At 34.7% G+C, this 20,727-nt stretch overlaps 1 protein-coding gene across 2 annotated transcripts in view; it reads right to left on the bottom strand.

The window, feature by feature from the left end:
- Mdga2 (MAM domain containing glycosylphosphatidylinositol anchor 2) overlaps positions 1-20,727 on the bottom strand; it is a 730,093-nt gene that overhangs the window by 144,310 nt on the left and 565,056 nt on the right. For both annotated transcript variants that reach the window (XM_034514333.2, XM_076941824.1), the window contains one exon: positions 15,231-15,524. In XM_034514333.2, the coding sequence (XP_034370224.1) occupies positions 15,231-15,524 (294 nt within the window). The remainder of the gene's footprint in view (positions 1-15,230; positions 15,525-20,727) is intronic.

Genomic DNA, 20,727 nt, shown 5'->3' with positions numbered 1-20,727 from the left:
AAAAATATCTATATTTGCTTTGATATTATTATTTATGTCATTATTTTGAGTTTTAGACTCAATATTTTTGTTCTATACTTTTTCTCCCTTCATTCTTCCTCTGGTATTTTGATTAGTATCCTTGTAGACACATGCACACAAATATAGATAAAGATATGCACATGCACACACATGAATACACACACAAACCATAATATATTAATAAGTACACAGAAAGGAAGTACATCTCTATTGTTTATAAGACCAAGGTGATTATAACCCGTGGGAATGTAATATACCAGGAGTGATAATTAGCTTTTTATTTATAGAAACTCCTTTAACAATTCATCTCTGTGAGACAAGGCAGTCTGAAGAGAAGATTGTTGATCGTAAGAACAAATGTACTACTGTACAGAGAGCATCGCACACATGTGCATCCTGCCATTCCCAGTGCTGGGTGAGGAAGGACAGATGTTGCTCTGTGAGCATTGAACAATCCACCAAAGAGAAGCTATTCCTGGAGTCAAAGACTAATGGAAGCTCACTATTGACACTGATCATTCCCTCTCAGAGAGTCCTCTTTTCTCCTTGTCCTTTACTTTACTTTCTCTCAAATGGGTAGATTGTTTTCTGAAATTGATTTTTAGCCTCTGATTAAACTTACTCTGGAGAAGTGGGGGAAGGGACACATCTAATAGAGAAGTTTATGGAAATAGAAAACTGTAGTTGCTGAGGGATGATGCATGTTGAAAACCCTGGAGATTTTTAGACAATACACAAGAGGAATGAGAGCCACTAGTAAATATTAGAAATATTAGGTAGGGTGGGACTCAGGCAACTTCCCAATTAACTAAGAGGCTCAAGTCAGTTTGCACAAAGATTAAGCTGAAAAAGAAAACAAAATAAGAGGTGAAGGGAAATGTTTTAACTGTGCATAACTATATCTGCTAATATGGATAGACAGACATAAAAACATACAGCAGACACAGGGGCATTAGGGTGTAGCTGTCTCATCATCCCTTGCTTAGTGCATACACAGCCTCTCTGTCTGGACTCTTAGATTTATGATTTGTTGTCTATTTACATGCTAAATTAGAGCACAGATAACTTTTGATTATCATGGGGATTCCCTTAGCCTAGCAGAAAAAAACATTGATAAAATTTTATTGACTGAATTAATATTTATTGAGCAAACTAATTAAAAGTAAACATTTATTGACATAATTTATTGCAGTTGTCTGATTTATATACTGCTTTAAGTGAAAATACAATATTGTAATTACCTTGGAACAGAAGAAATCAATTATTTAAAAACATAGATTATGTAACAATCTTAAGATTCAAAACAATGTAAATATTCTGGGCTTCAGTAGTGTAGACAAAATAGCCCTTCCGACTAATTTTGAGGAAATAAGAAAATATGTAAAGTAGTCATATAAAGCAGATAGATATGTTACTATCAAATAGATATGTTCCTATTCAAATTAACATCTGCCTGCAAAATTATTTAGTTAGAGTGTCATGACTACATTGAACTTATTTATAGAATATCATGACTACATTGAACTTATCTATAGTGTCATGATTACATTGAACTTATCTATAGAGTGTTATGACTACATTGAACTTATCTATAGAGTGTCATGACTACATTGAACTTATCTAGAGTTACAATTGCTACAAAGGAGTCAGGCTGTGTTTTATTTCTACTAGCTTTAATATCAGGCTCACCCTTTAATTTTATAGAAATTATGACCCTAACTTTGTAGGTCCATTCTCAACAACAAAAGTAGAAATGTGAAAAAAATACATAATGTAAAGCATTTGTATTTTTAAGTATCAGCAAAGGATGTGTATACCATACATATATACACAAACACACACTAAAATTATCAATGAAATACACACATATATACACACAATAAAAATATCAATGATACACATACAGACACACACTAAAATTATTAGTGAAATACACACATATATACACATAATAAAAATATCAATGATACACATATACACGCACACAAAGATGCCCCGTGTCTCTGTGTGTATCTTTATGTGTGTGCCTCATTGATATTTTTATTATGGGATTCTAGCTGACACTGTTAGGAAGTATATCAGTATTAGGTCAAATATAACTCTTAATAAACACTGGGTTATTTAGTTATTGATACCAAAACCAAAAATTTATGGTGAAGATCTAATTAGAGCATAAGCATGGGTCTGATGTCCTTCTTAAGAGCCAGGAAAAGATAAAAAGATGAAAACCTCTTTCTAAATATTACAGAAATCAAGACTGTGTGTTTACATGGGTCAAGTAACAAGTATGTTCCATTTTAAAACAAGGAGCAATGGATTGTAATTATATTCTCATTAATTTTACTTATACCTCCTAAATGTATGTCTATATTTAAGTACTCATGAGGTTGAGGATATATTGTGGGTGTGCAATGTATATGAACTAGGGTGAGGAAGAAAGTGGAAAGGGGAGGGAGAAAAAGTAAGAGACAGATGTAGAAGAGAATGGGAGAAATGCAGAGGTAATGTGGAGGGGAGGGGGATCCAGAAAGGGAAGAAAAGCAAGAGGGAGAAACTTACTAAAGAAAGACTGACTGAGAACTGGGAAAATAAGGTTGGCAGCATGCTTGCTAAATAAACTGTGCAAGTGGAAGGGCATGAATTTGATACCAGAACCCATGTTAAAAGAAAAGACCACGTGGCAACTATCACTCCCTTCACTGGGAAGGTGGAGAGAGGCAGATCCCCAGGCTTACTGGCAACCAAGTCTCCCACTGCAGGCCAGTGAGACTTGATGCAGCAAAACTAACAAAGAAACAAAACGAAGATATGAAGTTGAGAAAAACAAGATGGAAGGAATGCCTGATAAACAAGCTAAGTCACTCTCCAGCCTTTCTGTCTTTTTGTCTCTATCTATCTCCTCCTTACACACAGAGAGAGAGAGAGAGAGAGAGAGAGAGAGAGAGAGAGAGAGAGAGAGAGAGAGAGAGAGGGAGAGAGAGAGAGAAGAAAATAATGATTTCCTCGGACTTTAATATATTTTTGAAATGGTCGTTTAAAGCCAAATCTTTTCAGCAGTTGAAGAATATCAGTGTGTCTTTGTAAAACCAACTAATGGTTTTATCCAAACAAATAATTTGTATCATTCCTTTAAAAGACTGGAAAGCAGAACTTTTTCTTTTATTTAACAGGATTCTTTTAGGAAAAAAATGTTACAAACATTTCAAAATAAATTATTGCCAAGGAAAAAGGAAATATAAATTTAAATGAAGTTTGTCATAAAATGGCATTTCAGAAAGGCACACTAATTTGCAGACAGCAGTATCTCTATATTCCTTTGTGAAATTTATTTTCTTCAGATAAGCACAGAAAATATCTTCATAGGGACAGATGTGGAGCCAAAATGATGTCAATTAAGCTGATTTCAAAGCACTACAGTATATTTCTCTCTTTTTATTTATGTGGATGTTTGGTTACATCAAAAATGAACCTCCACAGTTATATTTATAAATATCACAGATTCATATTCTTTAAAAACAAGTAATTGGAAAATTGCAGGATTCTTTGTGAATGACATTTGGATGAGTTCACAGACTTAGGATTCTACTCAGTAACCATCCTTAGTCTAAGCGGGAATTAATCAGAAAGCAAACAATAGGAAAGATTATGGTAAAATGAACTTATAAATTAAAAACTGATCTTCAGGCACTTAAATCTTGTCACTCATTCTGATTTTTTTTCAGTCATGTACTTCATTTTCTCTGGATGCTGCATTTAGCAAAGACAAGTGCATGTAATTGTGCTGTTAAATTTTCAAGTAGATTTGTATTCTTTTCCATCATTATAACATATCTGAATTATTTTTATACTAAAAATCTATTGCAAATCTATAAATTTAGTTCTCTTTTTAAAGCATGCAATATCATAGAGCTTCTTGAAATAATTACACATGTATGTATAACACACACACGTTATTGACACATTGGATATAAGTCAGACAGTTGTTTTGGTAGTAGCTTAAAATTTAAGATTATCTGAAGATTATTTTTCTTCACCCTTTGTTGACATAGGAAACAGTCTCTTGGTGAGAGAGAGAGGGAAGGCAAGGCAGGGTGGAGAATGGGGGGAAGAAGAGCAAGAGTGATGGAAGCTTGAATAAATATGATGAGTACCACAAACATTTAGAATCCTTTGCAAGATTTAGATTCTACCCCATATAGCTACATTTCTGCATTCTTGTATTCTGATTTGCCTACAGCCCCTTTCAGTGTGAGCCAAAAAACACTGTGTGTGGTTCCTTGCTTTTATCAACAAAACTACAGGTGAAAAAAAATGTGACTATACAGCTGAAGAAGTCAGACTGTGCCATGGAAGACTTGGCATTTGAGTGGTGCCTTAATGTGGGTAAAGAGTGAGGTCCATAGATGTGGCTTCAATTATATTTACGACAGAGATAAGGGGCCAAAGCACACAAGGTTAGAAGCGAATGGGCTTCTCACTTCCATTGCAACATGAACGATAAATTCCACAAAGGATAAAAGGCATTATCAGTCAGTTAAAAAGACCTGGGTAATAATAATAATAATAATAATAATAATAATAATAATAATAATAATAATAATAAATAATAAAAATAAATAATAATAACAAAAGACCTGGGTAATAATAATGTAGAAATATTAGAGCAAATAGTGCTTGCATTTCTAACTCTATGTCATATATGTGTCTACCCAAGCCAAACCAATCATATGTTGGTGGACTTAGGATTAAATGCAAAGGGAACTACTTCCCTGAAACAGTTTAACAAAGTTCTACCACTTGCAATTGACATTCTTTGCCCCCATACATACTTGGCAGTAGTTGTATGGAAGAAAAGAGAATATCAGAGATGGGGAAAATAGTAGGAATTTTGTGCATGGGATAAACTTTTCATGCTGAAACTGAAAATTATAATCAAGAATCAAGAATAGGGGGCTTGTGGAGGAGAAACTGGAAAGAAGGATAACATTTGAAATGTAAATAAATAAAATAACCAATAAAAAGAATAGATTCAGAGAAAGATTTTAGAATATAAAATAATTAATATACTGACTTCTTGCCATTTATTGAACTAAATACTTTCCAAGCATCACCATATTTAATTCACACAAGAATTGTTTGTTTGTTTCGTTAGTTTGTATTTTTTTTTGTAATAATTTCAAACATGAAAATATATTTTAAGGAAATAATGGGGAATGTAGAAAAGTATGTATTGAATAAAGTCTCTAATTCCAGAATTTGTTATCTGAGTTTCCCATGCATATTTGGGGTAAGGAAAATCGAATGATGAGTGTAGCCTGGTTATAGATGAGAGGAACCCTGGTAGCTGCAACATGAGTTCCTAGAAGAGAAGAAGATAATTTAGGGGACTTACTATGAGTTTTATTTTAGTTATATCAGATCTTAGAATTTATCAGGAAACTTACTTGACATTTTGCAGAAGCCAGCTGAATATCTCACATACACATTTTGGGGAAGATCTGCACAGGACTGATAAACCTTTACATTGCCAAGTATGGAACAGGAGACAGTAGGCACAAAATGTGATATGGAGACAGGAGGAATAAATAGCAACTCAACATGACTATGGGATTAAAATAGAGTCAGTATATACTTTGCTGTCATAAAGGACAACGGAGAATGATTGAATTAGTCAGAACAAGTGTTCCTTCAACAAACATGTCCTTTAAATGGAACTAAAACTTACACGGAGGCAAAGAGATGGATGGTTAGGAGACTAGATATATTGCATACATAGTCACATTTGTGGTATTATAACATATGCATCCTCATTTATGTACATATGGAGTTGATTAGGTGATACACTTGTACCTTAGGGATTCATGTGAGCATATGAAGGAACAATATCAACTACTGAAATTATTCATATCTTTAACTAAACTATAAAATTTTCCATCAACCACCTCACACGACACACGAGGAAACTCCATAGTGTAGGTGAGCTCATATGCTCAGACATGAAACCTTCAGGAAAGTTGTTGATAATGGTAGATACCAAGTTGCTCAAACTACATGCATGGAGATCATGCAAAAGCAAAGAATGATAAAAAAAAGTCTTCACATTTTAAATGAATGTACAGCTCTCTATTCTTTTTAACATTCTTTGTATTAATTTTGTATAATTATCTCTGTATTTTAAACACACTACTCAAGTGTCAGATGGCTCAGTAGGCAAAGGTCTTTGCTACCAAGTCTGATCACATGCATGCAGTCTCTGAAACCCCATGATAAGAAAACCAACACTCACAACTTGGCCCCTAAGCTACACACACACACACACACACACACACACACACACACACACAACCTAATAAAAACAAAAACGGTTTCAATATTATTTATTTTTTTTCAAGAAAGCCTAAGATAATATAAAATATGAAAAAAGTCCACTACTCAGTTTCAAGAAAAGTTTTTGACAACTTTCACTTTGAAAATAGTTGAGAATCAAACAGAAAGCGATTTTCCCATTCAAAGCAAGTCTTAAAAGCTTTGAATCAAGGAGGAACTTATTTAAATTTCACAACATATGCTCAGCTTAAGTGATGATGTCTCAATTTAAAGAACTTTTGCTTTGTTTACTAAAATGTTGAAAGCTTCAAGAAAGTACTCATTCACCAGAATAAAGGAATTCATAAGGAGAACAAGAGTGCATTGATGGAACAGTGTGAAATACAGATTTTTTCCCCATCTGAACACAAATATGGAGCCAAAAGACCTACAAGAGAGAATACAGACACAGCATTTCACAGAATGGAAAATTTAGAATTTCTATTCTAAAAGTGTATTGAAAAAGGAACATCTCAGAAGCATACTTGTCTGTGCAGTAAATGAAAAGATGACCACATTTTTAAAGAAACAAACAACACTGTGCAGTGCAGAAACTGCTGTGGATCCTTAGCAGATAAAGCTATAGATGAAATACAAAAGTTGATGTGAGCGAAAGCTCAACTATGTTCCTGCTCGTTGCAACTCCCTTCTGTAAGATTCTAGCACTGATGGCCTCATAACATGACAAGCAAGGTGTGTCAGCCCTGATCCTGACATCATTTCTGTATCAAGTTGCTTATGGGTAAGGAGGTTGCTGATATATGATATCACATAGCTTTGAACTTAGTAAAGTAAATCTTGCAGCTGGCAGGTCTCATCAAGAGCTCTGGAAATGGTCTATGCAATGATTCTAAGCATACATTGTCTGTGGGAGAACAATGCACCACAATTTCATTTCTGCAGTTCTTTTGTCTCCTTGTGTATGCACCACTAGCGGGACAGTGACTCTTGGTCCAGCATTCTTGTATCAATTAAGAAATATTTGAACATAAATGGAGATTTGTTTTGTTGTCATGGCATGCAGAAGGATTAACTCTCAGAATTTAACTTTTAGGGAGGTCTCCAAACATTACAATTAGCAGTCTAGGACTTCCTCTTCCAGCAAATAATTACAACCTGACAGGAAAATCCTGTCAGGAAAGTACTACAAACGTCTACCAGATTTGCAGTAGCCCTTACCTCTACTCATCGGAGTCCAGAAGAATTCTTCCCCAAATCATGGAAAAAATTCCTTTTTTGGTTGTTTTGGGACAGGATCTTACTATGTGGTTCTGACAGGTCTGGAACTGTGTATGTAGACAATTTTGGTCTTGAACTCACAGGGATTAGCTTGTCCTGGTAATTTAAGTACTGAAATTAAAGCTGTGTTGCCACCATGTCTGACGCCCTATATTTTTAAGGTTTTCTTAGAAGATGGGGAATTCGAAGGCCTGGTAGTAATCTGAACTTTATCTCTTATGTTCCTGTGAGACAATCTGATGATAAATTAAGTTAAAATAATTGTATGAGGGAGAAAGTAGTTATAGCAAAAAAGATTTTTGGTATGTTTAGCACAATTAGAAAAAATGAGTACAATATAATATCACCTAATATACTATATACGAAACAAAGTTCAGACCATAGTGCTTCATATTACAACATGGGCTAGAGAGATGGGTCAGTGGTTAAGAATGCTTGTTCTTATAGAAGACCTGGGTTCAGTTGCCAGCACCCACATGATTGCTCAGATCTATTTCAGTTACAAGAGATCCACTGCCTTCTTCTGATTTCAAGGGTACAAGACACCCATGTGTTGCATGGATATACATGACATATGACATGGATATACATGGTTATACAGGACATGACATGACATACTCATGCACATAAAATAAAATAAATAAGTCTGCTTAATAATTGCCTATCAAGGAAGGTCAAGTTCCAAACAACATGTAAGGTAAAACTCTAAGTGACCAATACCAGTAGTGAGATGGAGGTCTCTGTAAGAGTATCATTTGCTGCAGTGTTAGAATTTCCCATCTTTCACAATACCATCCTTCTATCTCTCCCTCTTGCTTCTTTTACTGCTCACTCACTGAGAAACCTGACTTGTTGTTCTCCTCCTTTTCTTTATCTCCTCTTCCTCCTCCTTCTTCTTCATAGTGCTGGGACAAGCTCATAGTTGAAGGCATAGGTTTGTTCATGTGACATTCTGTTGTTCATCTCTATGATATATTTTAATGGTTTATTGTTACTATATTTTTAATTTTATAAGGTATCTCAAAGAATTTGGTAATGCCTAGATTTTATGGTTTGAAAAAAGAGATTTTGTAAATATTGAGAAGGAATACAAAGACACTAAATTTTTATAGTTACATATGTTTATGCTCCTTTATTTACAAAGAGGATACATTTCAATGAAATGAGAGCCAGAAAAAGCAGGTAGCAGAACGTTCCTTTAAAAAGAGATGATAAGTGTTTCGGTTCACAAGCACTCAGTTTCATGCCATAGCTGAAGGGTTTATGTTGAAGGACTTTCATAGGTAAGTGACTTGTAGGCACTGTTTGAGTTCCTGTCTGCACAGTTATGTTGGTCAGAAGTACTTAGCTGATTAGACTAATCAAACACAAATCTTGGCTGGCTTAAGCTGTACTTTTAATCATTCTGTTACAACCAGGTATTTCCTGTTTCATTTCTATACACAGGCTTTTAAAGAGCCCATTTAATAGATACATTTTCCCTAAGCAAGCTCTTCTTGCATCTACATTGAGACAGAAGCAAAAGGTGAAGCAGAAATGAAAACTGAACTGATTTTCTTCATGATCTCATCCTTTTCCAGGTGATGTTTAATCTAAAGCATGGGGTCATTGCTCTGCTCTGAGAAGTCCTGTAGAGAGGGAGCATCCCTTAATGTTTTCTTGGATAGTTTCCAAGGTATTAATTTATTTCTTACGTGGTTATCAATGATGTTCTAGTCTCCGGAAGAATGAAGAAACCCAAACTGGTGAATGGTAGGGAATCCAATGCCAGTTTAACTATAGTAAATCCATTCAAAACATTTCCTGGAAATGTAATTTGTATACAAAGGAAGTTATAATTTCAAATACATAGGAGTAAAGAAAATACGTAAGTGAGTTGAGAATGGTATGTATATTCACGTATAGGATATGTAGACCTGAGATGATATTTTCTCAAATTGTAAATACAGAATTTAAAGTGAATAGTATCTTAGAAGCTCAAATGTTTCTTTTTGTAAATAAAAGGTCTTAGTGACAAGGAGAAGGTAGTAGACAGGCTGGGAGAAAATATAAATATTAATATTTTCAAAATATTAACATTGCATCAGGGTTCAGAAGATTAATGCTTTCAATAACTACTGAAAACAATGAAAGAGCTAATATAGTCATTTAATCCAAACAAAGGGAGGCTGTATAATAAATGCTGAGTTCTTGTTAATAACCATTAACATTAAAAATAGGAAAAATGAACACTGAGTGTATTAATTTCTTCCTAGGAAATGAAAAAGCTCTCCTCAACCTACTTTCAGGCAGGTAGTATTTTAAAACACAAAGAAAATATTAAAATTCATTATAAAACAGAATTTGTTTCTAGCCCAATGGTTCTCAACCATCCTGCTGCTGTGACCCTTTAATACAGTTGTTGTGGTGATCCCCAACCATAAAATTATTTTTATTGCTACTTCATAACAACTTGTAATTTTGCTCATGTTGTAAATCATAATGTAAATATTTTTGAAGATAGAGGTTTGGAGATAGAAGTGGCCCACAGTTTGAGAAACATTTCTTAAATTTTCTCTTGAATAGAAAACCTGATTACTGATCAATAAATAAAATAAATGTACCTATGTATACGTGTAAGTATTATGATGCTAAAATTTATAAGCTATGTGAAGACCCAAGTTCAATTTTGAACATTGGTGAATATCTGCATATTATACCCCACTCCTCCCACAGACACAGAGACACACAGAGACTGACACATGCACGTGCACACAAGCACACATGTTTGTGCATATGCATACACACATTGCTTTGACATGAAAGAGAGTTAAAAGTACATAAGAGATGTATCTGTCTTTAAATATTACAAACCCATGTTATAATCTGAATGCATTTCTCTGTACCCAAATTATAGGTTAAAATTTAATGGTTGTTGCAAGGCGCTGGAAAGAGGGGTGTAGGACAGCATCCTATCACATGAATGATATTAGTGCCCTTATAAGCCAGATGCCAGAGAAATAGTGCTCTTCACCATAATACCACATAAGTCCAGATGAAAAGCTAGTGTCCTCTATGCAGCAGAGAGGAAATTTACACTTGATCATGGATTTCACACCTTCAGAAATATAAGAAATTTATGTTACATATAAGACAGCAGATTATAATAATTTTGTTATAGTAGCTGTACTAAGTTAAGAAGTACGAACTAGAACTAGGATGAAAACTGCATGTACAAAAATGGATTTTTACTTTAAAACTGCATAAGTCACAAGCTAAGACAATGATAATCATACTGATAGTCATATTCTCCATTTGTATATCCATGTGGTATAAAAAGTCTTGTTATTTCTTGGTATAGCTTGGTACTATAAATACTAATGAGAACTGCAAACATTTCCCCTTTTCTGGAAATAGGAAAAGTAAAACAGAAAAGGCAAGCTATGTGCCATGAGGCACATATATTGTAATAAATAGTTTTGTAAAATAAAGATTCTGTAGCTAAAAAAATATTTTAAATGGAGGCTCTCTTGGGAGGCAGTGCAGCACCAAGTGTAGAGTTTTCATACCACCCTTGCATGTAAATTTAAAACCAAGTTATAACTCATCATTCATGCTTCTCGTGCAGCCTTTTCAATATCTATAAAGTTAATTTATATTACGAAAGGAAACTAAAGGTCACAAGAATCAAGGAACATTAGTGAAATAAGCAACTTCAATTGACATTGATATTTATAATAAAAACAGTTCGGTTCTCATACATCTCTGTACTGATCACATTAACTGTACAGACAGAGTCACAGCAGGGTTCTGTGGGAGGCAATTGTCATAGCGAATCATCATCTTGCTGTGATAAAACATCTTGGCAAAATAATGTAAGGGAGGAATGCTAATTTTGACTCAGAGTTCAAGGCTCCAGGTCCATCCAGATGGGACAGGACATAGGCATACTCAAGGGATTTGAAGAATTAGTGTGAAGAGGGAAAGAGAACACAAGTGGAGGCAGGGGCAGAGAGGCAGTGCTAGAACTGTCATGTTCAGAAGACTGAGAGACATGGTTTGGATTATTCTAGAAAGTAAGAAACATGTCTAGTAGGGTAGAACTCTTCAAACCTTTCTATTGCTCTGGTGAGAAGGTAAAATGCTGTCCCTTCACTTACAATGTCTCTGGATAGGAAAAGAATGACTAACCAGACAGAGACTCATTGGGTCGTGGAGACCAAAGCAGGGCCCGTGGAAACAACACTCTAAAAGAGATTTGGTGTGACAGAAGCTGTAGAGCTAGAAGGTGAGCTTTTCTATAAACATCCTCGACTGAGTTGACAGAGATGGAAACATTCCTGACATGCCTGGGCAAATGACAACAAGCAATGATATCATTGTGGTGACCACCTTCCTCTAGCTCAGTGGTTCTCAACCTTTTTAATACTGTGACCTTTTAATACATTACTCATGTTATGACCCCAAACCATAAAAATATTTTCATTGCTACTTCGTAACTGTAATTTTGTTACTGCTATGAATTGTAAGGTAAATATCTGACATCGAGAATATCTTATATGCGGCCCACAAAGGGGTCACCATCTGTGGGAACCACCGATCTTTTTATACAAGTAAACACACTACCACAGAGCCTAAGTCGACAAAGTCTTAACTAGCAGGCAGAATATTGAACATGGGACGTGAGACTTGAGAATGGGTTCTCAAAAACAGGTCTGGAAGGCTTAGTGACAACTTGTTCCAGTCACTGAGTTTAAGAGTTTTCTCTGTCACTGATGCCAGACAAGGCCATCCTCTGCTACATATGCAGCTGGAGCCATGGGTCCCTCTTTGGTTGGAGGTTTAGTCTCTGGGAGATCTAGGGGGTCTAGTTGGGTGATACTGTTGTTCTTCCTATGGGGTTGCAAACCCCTTCAGCTCCTACAGTCCTTTCTCTAAATCTTCCATGGGGTCCCCATGCTCAATCTGATGGTTGGCTGCAAACATCCCTTGGTCTTGTGAAGGCTCGATGCTCTAGCGTAGGGGAATGCTAGGGTGGTAAGGTGGGAGTGGGTGGGTGGCTGGCGGAGCACCTTCATAGAAGCAGGGAGGGAGGGGGAATCGGGTAGGGGGTTTGTGGGTGGGAAACTGGGAAAGGGGATAACATTTGAAATGTAAATAAGGTAACCAGTAAAAAAAAAAGAAAAAAATTCTTATTTTTATAGGCTATGTTATGAACTATGAGTGATACTTTCAACATTCTCAATTCATAATAAAAGATTAATAGTTAAAAAAATATTCCTTCATGAAAAATGAAAAAACTCCAACAGAAGACAATGGAGGGAAGGTGGCAATTCCATCATCTCAAGGTTTTAATATCTTTTATTTTATTTTTTTATTTTTATTTTCATTTATATTTTATATTTCAATCCTAAGGGATCAATGGAAAGAGAGCAAAAAGATGTTAAAAGAATATAATGGGATATATTGACAAGAGTACAGAAAGATGCATATGTAGGAAGGACAGGGACCAGTAAATAGGGAGAGAAGACAGGACAAGGATGACTAAGAATAGTATGAATGAAATATGATATTTATGACTATAGCTAGGTATGATACTTTAAAATGTATTGAAGAAATTAAATTAAAAATCCAGGTATTGAATTTCAAACCTTTAATCTTAGAACTTGACAGGCAGAAGCAGGTCGATCTCTCTGAGTTCACCGTGGACATAGTGAAACCCTAATCAACAAATCCTCAGATACTCCTGACACTTTAACTTCAAAAAGATACCAGAACCAGGAAGTATGTGTATCTATAATTATATTTGATTATATATTTATACACTTGTTAATTGGTAGTCACATAGATTTAAATTTCACTGATTAGCCACGATATAAATGTATTATGCTTTGGATGCCCAATGCAGGAAACAGTTTGTGGGCTAAGGACATGGTTCCATAAATGAAGTGCTTACTGAAGACTGGGCCCTAAGCACTCATGTAAAAGTTCAATGTGCATCTGTGACCCAAGTGCCAGGTTGTTAAAAACAGGCTTACTCATAGTCAGCCACTCTAGCTAGTTAGGGACTATGTTCAGTGAGCGAACCTGTGTAAGTGGAAACTGACTGAAGAAGACAGCTAATGTCAACCTCTGGCCTCCATAGAAGCTCACACGTGTTTGTCTACTTGTGTATAGATATGCACACACATGTACATAACACCCTCACACATAAAAATAAATAAAATTTAGTTATATAGAATAAATGAATTTGTTGTAAAGGATGCAGTGAACCCTGCATGTATATCCATGTAAATGTATGTGTTTGAATGGTAGAATAGCATCTTATAATTATATCATTAATATTATACTATTATTGTTATAAAATTAGGCAAAACTATAATTTTCATAATAAAATCTCTGTTTGTTATTTTAAAAAATATTATTAGAATATTTTCACTTTTAGTTTTGGAGGAGCAAGTCTTATGCAGACATGGAGTATGTGTCCACAGGCAGGCATGATGTTCCTCGAACACAAACTGATTCTTGCAGGAACATTTAAAAAGTTACCAGCTACTTGTACTTGGAAAATTCTCAGACACATAAGCAGAGTCTTCAGTAGAAGTAGTAATATATGTAAAAAGACTCTTGAGAGACACAGTGACATCCCTGAGGGGACCTGGAAAGGGTGCTGGTGTTAGCTTCCAGAGTTGAAAGGGTGGGAACATCGGGCTCAGAGTGGAATGCGTATAGCCAGCATCCTGCTCTATCATGGCGCTGTGTACTTTTATACTTACATCAGAAGAGCTGAATTTTAATGATTCCTATTGGTATCTTTTTGAATCACATTACTGTCACCATAGAAACAACAGTACAATGCTTCTCATCATCTGCTATTATAAGACCAAATTTTACAATAGTGTGCTAATTTTTACCGTTTTCTCAATGTAAGCAGTACCAGTAATATTGCTGAGTTTTTAATCAATTCTTAAATTTATTGATATAATTACTTTTAAGAGTAAATATTAATCCCATAGTGTCTAAAGGTTTTTTTTGCAAGAGATACAGCCATAGTTTCAATAGAAGCAGCTCAAGAATGATCTTATTTACCTCATAATTAATCACTTATCTGTTAGATAGTATAAGCAGAAATTTATCACATAAGATCCTCATGATTCTATTACTAGATAATTATGCAATTTACTGCAACAACTTCATACATGGAAAAGTAGCATTTCAATGATCAGATATGCACATTTAAGCAAAGGGATTCCTTAAATAGATGGATGATTTGGTCCGCAGGGCATGCAATTATTTAAAGAAGACATAAAAAATGAAAACTAGAGAGGTCTGTAACCTGAATTAGCAATTACTTCCATCTTTACCCAGACGGCTTTTAACCACTACAGCTATTGAATCTCCAGCCTCAAACACCATCATAATCATAACGCGTACATGAAAAATACCTGTTTTCTAATGGCTAAATAATAACCAGAAAAATGGCAACTGTCATTTGAGTTGGACAGCCGCTGTGCAGAAATATTTCACACGGATTGAATGCTAAGAATCATGTCTTCTGCTCATACAGAAGTGCCACCATCTCCTTTATCCCCACACAGAAACCGAGGGAAAGGGAATTTACTCACACTGAACAATGAGCTGCACCAAGGCTTCTCTTGGCTTCACGTTGAATCCATTGTATTGGCTGGTCTGGCATCTGTACATCCCTGACATTTCCCTTGACACATTCACAATCCTGAGGGTTCCATCGTAACTCTCCATTTGCATTGTCCCATCAGGCATTGCAACTTCTTTATCTGCTCTTGACCAAAGGATGATTGGTTTTGGTTTCCCAGTTACTTGACACTGAAGTTCTATTGTGTCTCCTTCTCTGGTGACCAAAGGTGATTTTTCCTGTGGAACAGTCAGATTGGGTGGAACTTGAAATGGGAAAAAGAAAATTTTTCAAGGTTAGTATAAACTGGGAAGACATATTCAGATACAGAATATCATAAGGAAAACAATTCCTTCTGATTGAAGGAATTTGACAATGCAGATGACATAAAATGTAGGAATTACAGAAATAAGGGAAGATGCTCTCACTTAAAATAACCCTACAACTTTTATTGTATACTCTCAAATGAAGACCGTAAACATTTTCACAGTAAGCAAATAATGCATTTGAAGGCAAATGGTCACCATAAGAAAAATGTATTCAATGCCTTGTCTTATTGGCCATTAACTGGGACCTTAGTGTTTGTTTTAAACAGAACAAAATGATGCAACTGTTGCCTTCACATACAAATGCAACTCTCTTCTAACGGCTAAGTCATGATCAGTTATATCGAAAACTGCCCATTAAAATAATAGCAACGAGATAAAAATATTTCAGTTTAGTAGAGTTTCAAAATCACTTGTTTTACTTATGTGTACATCACAGCAACACAGCACACAGGGAAAGGAGTAGGAGAATGAAGAACTTGAGACATAAAATTAGAAGTTAAAGTGGATGTTACAATGGTCTATTGTCTCTCTGGTGAGAATTTAATTGAATAGCTGACCAATGCCATATTCAGAGAGTTCATTATATTCTCCCATTTTTTTGAGATTTAAATTTTATAAGATTTCAAGTTATCATATTTTGAAACAATGTGGATACTTGGGAAGTATCCATGGATACTATTTACACAAAATTATTCTTAATTTTTTTTTCAAAATATTTTCAGTGAATATAAGCAGTATCAATTCATCAAATAAATTATTTGTTATTTTACTGAATATACTCAGGATAACACTTGAATTATTTTCTTGGAGCTTTGTTTCCTTGCCTGAAATATAATCTTATGTTAGGTTTTAGTAGAAAACATTAAGTTCTGAGAGAAACAGCACACCGTTATTTTTCTTACAAACAACTATCCTCTGGGGATATTTGCTTTGATTATTCAATTGTATTTGAATTGGCTTAAATGGTTCTATGCAGCAAAGTATCAGTCCACAAACAAGAGCTAAAGTTAATATTTTAGATAAGACTAAATGGGAACATAAGTGATTCTAAGTTTCTGATTACTGTTCAACCGTTTTGAAGGTGCTGAAGCATGGGAAGTTTACTGCCCCATTAGAGATTACTAGTCTTACTGTACTCCAGCTCCAAGGCAGCAGAACAAACAGGTTCAAATTACTTTTCAACGAATGTTGAAATGGAGATTTTATAAAATTTAGAGACATTGACCCAATCAAAGTGATACCAAAATCACTTTGGCATTCAAAGGTTTCATATGGACATTTTGACTTTGATTCTTTTTCTTATTCCAAGTTAAGAAAAACGAGTTATATAATATACACTAGAGCATCTTAACAGCCAGATAATATGAACAGTAATCAGCATCCTCTTGTAGTAAATATGTACATTATGGAAATTGTCTTTAACAAAATTTATGGTAAAAAAGGGATACACTTAGAAAAAAATCAATTATTACTCAGTTTACTCAAATAATTTATTGTGATTATATTAATAATTTAGTTAAAGAATTTGCTTTTTAAGAAGAATACCACAAAAGATCATGCAATTCTAAACAGTGTATTTTAACAAAATAACTACGAGTCTGTAATATATGTGACAGTAAATGTAATAAAATAACAAAAATTTAACACATATGATGACTTCCTTACTATGTGCCAAGCACAGATAAATATTTTAAATTTCTATTCAACTCTCTTAATAATCCCAAGAAGTAAATATTTAATATTAAAATTTATCCAATGAGAACACCCAGTCTTAGGATGCCAAATACATAGATTTGATCAGAAATGAAGACACTGACACTTTTGCATGATACTGGAAGCTGGTCCAAAAAATCATGGTCTCTACAAGTGAGGAATAGACTATGTTCCTAGCATTCATACCCACTGGCTTCACAGGGTCATTGGCAAGACCACTTTAAATGCCTTGGTCTTTGACAAGAGGTAAGAAGAAATACAAATGACTTCATGATGGATACTTCACAAAATTATCTGTCTTATACTATATTATCTTAACTAAAGCTTCCTCTATTAGAATGTTTTGAATGTGTCAAATTTATTGTAATATATATCAATCCAAGTATATATTCAAATATAATATATTCAACTATATATTATATATGATTAACCTCTGTAAATTAAATGACAAAAATATAATTTAAAAGACTATTAACAGACTGCTGCTATTTTAAATCTTTACTCTATACAATTTCCCAAAGCCAAAACTGTGGGTAAATGTACTCAATCTGAGCAATAATTTCTAAAGCTTTGCAACTAAATATTTGCCTTTTTTTTGTATGAGCCATAAGTTTGCTCACCCTTCGATAGGAGCAGAGTACAAAGTGAACTGTAGCAGAGCCAGAGGCGAGCATTTATGTCTTGACTTAACATGATGACTATGTAAAGACCTTAAAACATTAGACCATAATAACTCAATGCTTGACTACCTGAAATTTCCCTAAAACTTTAATATGATAAAAGTACAAAATTTTCTTTGTATATTTATTATTTATTCACTTACAATATTTAAATTTGCCTAATTAAAGTTAGCGAAACAGAATTCAGTTCTTATCTTGACAGCTTAAAAATAGATGTTTTTCTGTATTACTTCATGTTTTACTAAGCAACAAAACTGCATTAAATAACACTTTATTATCTTTTCTTCTGTAAGATGTTTTGTTTACTTTTTTTTTCTACTTGATGCCATGCTAAGTGTGGGTCCACAGCCTAGACTTCCACGGCCTCCCAAGTGCTGTGCTTACTGGAGTCCATACTACACAGGCTTAAGGACTTTAAATCTTGAATAAGAGACAGCCTTTCTTAACAGCTCCATTGGCCAGAAATTACAAAAGAAACATTACAATTTCTAAGTGTTCTATAAGCTTCTCTCGTTCTGCTTAGACCAAAGTTTCTAAACACTAAACACTAAGCTCTGAATTATTACTTGTTTTTCATGAGAGATCATGATTACTCTTATTGACTTTCCCTGCTTTACGTGATAACAGGAGAGATTATTATCTTTTCTAAATTCTGTCAGTCTACAACTGCAATCTATTTTTATATTCCAAGTTTTTAACATCTCCAAATTCAAATACCAATCATTTATTGAATGAATAGTTAATTGCCAATATATGCCATTTGCTAATTAAAATGATAGTTTTTCTAGTTTTCTCATATCCTCTTGCCTACTACTTCCGAATACTATCTAATATTTGTGTTTATATCTGTGATAGATAGATAGATAGATAGATAGATAGATAGATATAATTTAAAATGTCCTCTACACCTGCGTATTGTTTTTTAAGATCCACTAGCAGATGTCTCAGGAAATTCATCACTTTCTTTCTTGTCATAGCATCATATGTAGTCTCTTGCCACTAATCTCTCACTCTTCCAGTTCAATGCTGCCCCGCCATTAGCTTTTCCATCATAACCACATTTTTGTCCAGATTACTATGAAATCCAAGACCTCAATATGGTTGCTCCTCAGCACACTGTTTAAAGAAAGTCTGAAAACAGCACAATGGATTTGGTCAGTCATGGAAAAGCCATATTATAATAGGATAAAGGCTTTTAAAGGATGATGTAATTTACCTGTAGCTACAGATGAAATACTAGTATTGAAGAAACAGAATGTTGGTGGGCATTGTGAACAGCGGAAGCTGTTATGGTTAAGTGGAGCATGTTGCTGTTCCGTATACACTATTTGATCCAAACTGATTTTAGTCTCCTACCTCCCCAGTTACTATGTGAGATGACAGCTCATGGTTTGTTTCACAACAGTAAATGTTTTATTATCCATGTGCATCTTATAACAACATATTCTACATGTCAAAATGAAAATAAGAGCTTCCTGCGTGAACACACAGACTTCATTGCTGCATTGTCAGCATCCAGGAAACAATCTTATACATAATAGAAACTCAGTGAGATAGTTTATACCTAGCAAATAAATTGTGACAGTGAGATATTGGGCAGTGATTGGGGAGGTAACAGAGACATAGATGGGGGAAGTACAGAAGGAAAACAAAATCTTGTAGTGGCTTCAGAATCACCAGAACAATGCTTTTGCTTAATACACCAGTACTGTCTATTTTTTCATAAATTTTGCTTCAACTTTTGGTTTCTTCTAGTATTTGTGAAACATATTAGCATATCAAGGTTCTAAGAATCCCATAAATGTAAAATATTAAAACAATCCATATTCAAAACTCATTCAATGAAAAGTGTATTTTTTGTGGTATAAATGAATCACTCTTGAAATTATGTTCTCAATGACATGGTAATATGTATGTTCTACAGGTTTCACTGACCAGTTAACCCTGATACTCTTGAGCAAGCAGCTATTACTAATTTATTTTCCACTGTTTAAAAGTATGGCATTCCAGGCTCAGAAATAAGTCTTTTATTTAGGAGAGATGACAGAGGTTCTGCTTAGTCAACAAAATGATGGACTGGGTATTAGGTCTATCTTGCACCTTACTGACATAAATTAGTATAGTTATGATCTAACTGAATTTTGAGAAAAGTTTTATTTTAACAGGAAGGGTGATATGTAGGAGGAGCTAAAGTGGGAGGAGTATAGGGAGGAGGAGTAATGAGAGGAGGAAGAGAAGGAGAGGAGGAGCTAGGTGATGAGAGAGAAAGAGAGAGGGGGGCCAGACATGGAGGCGGATATTCACATGTTTCCACCAGTCAAAAATATGTAGATTGGGTATTAGGTTTCACTTCTGATTGATATTGAGCATTGCCAAACTTAGAAAGCCTTTGGCTGACATTAAAAAATTGTATAAAAGCAAAGAGGAGAAGGGGGTATGGGATAGGGGTTTTCTAGGGAGGGGAAATGGGGAAAGGGGATGGCATCTGAAATGTAAATTAAAATATCCAATAAAAAATAAATTTAAAAAAAAGTGTGGCATACTTGAGGTCTTCTAGCACTCTTGCCTACTGCACATGTTGAAAGTCCATTCAAATGTTGTTACATTTTCTCCATGTTTATGTGTGGGCAATGTCTGTGCATATGTGTTTGTATGCACATGACTTTACATTACTTCAAGAGTGTATGTGTATACGTGTTTGTGTGTGTGTGTGTGTAGGCATGAGATATCTTTCTCAAGCTTTCCC

The sequence above is a fragment of the Arvicanthis niloticus genome, chromosome 11, assembly GCF_011762505.2.
Source record: "Arvicanthis niloticus isolate mArvNil1 chromosome 11, mArvNil1.pat.X, whole genome shotgun sequence".
NCBI lineage: Eukaryota > Metazoa > Chordata > Mammalia > Rodentia > Muridae > Arvicanthis > Arvicanthis niloticus.
This window is presented reverse-complemented; position numbering and strand designations above follow the sequence as displayed.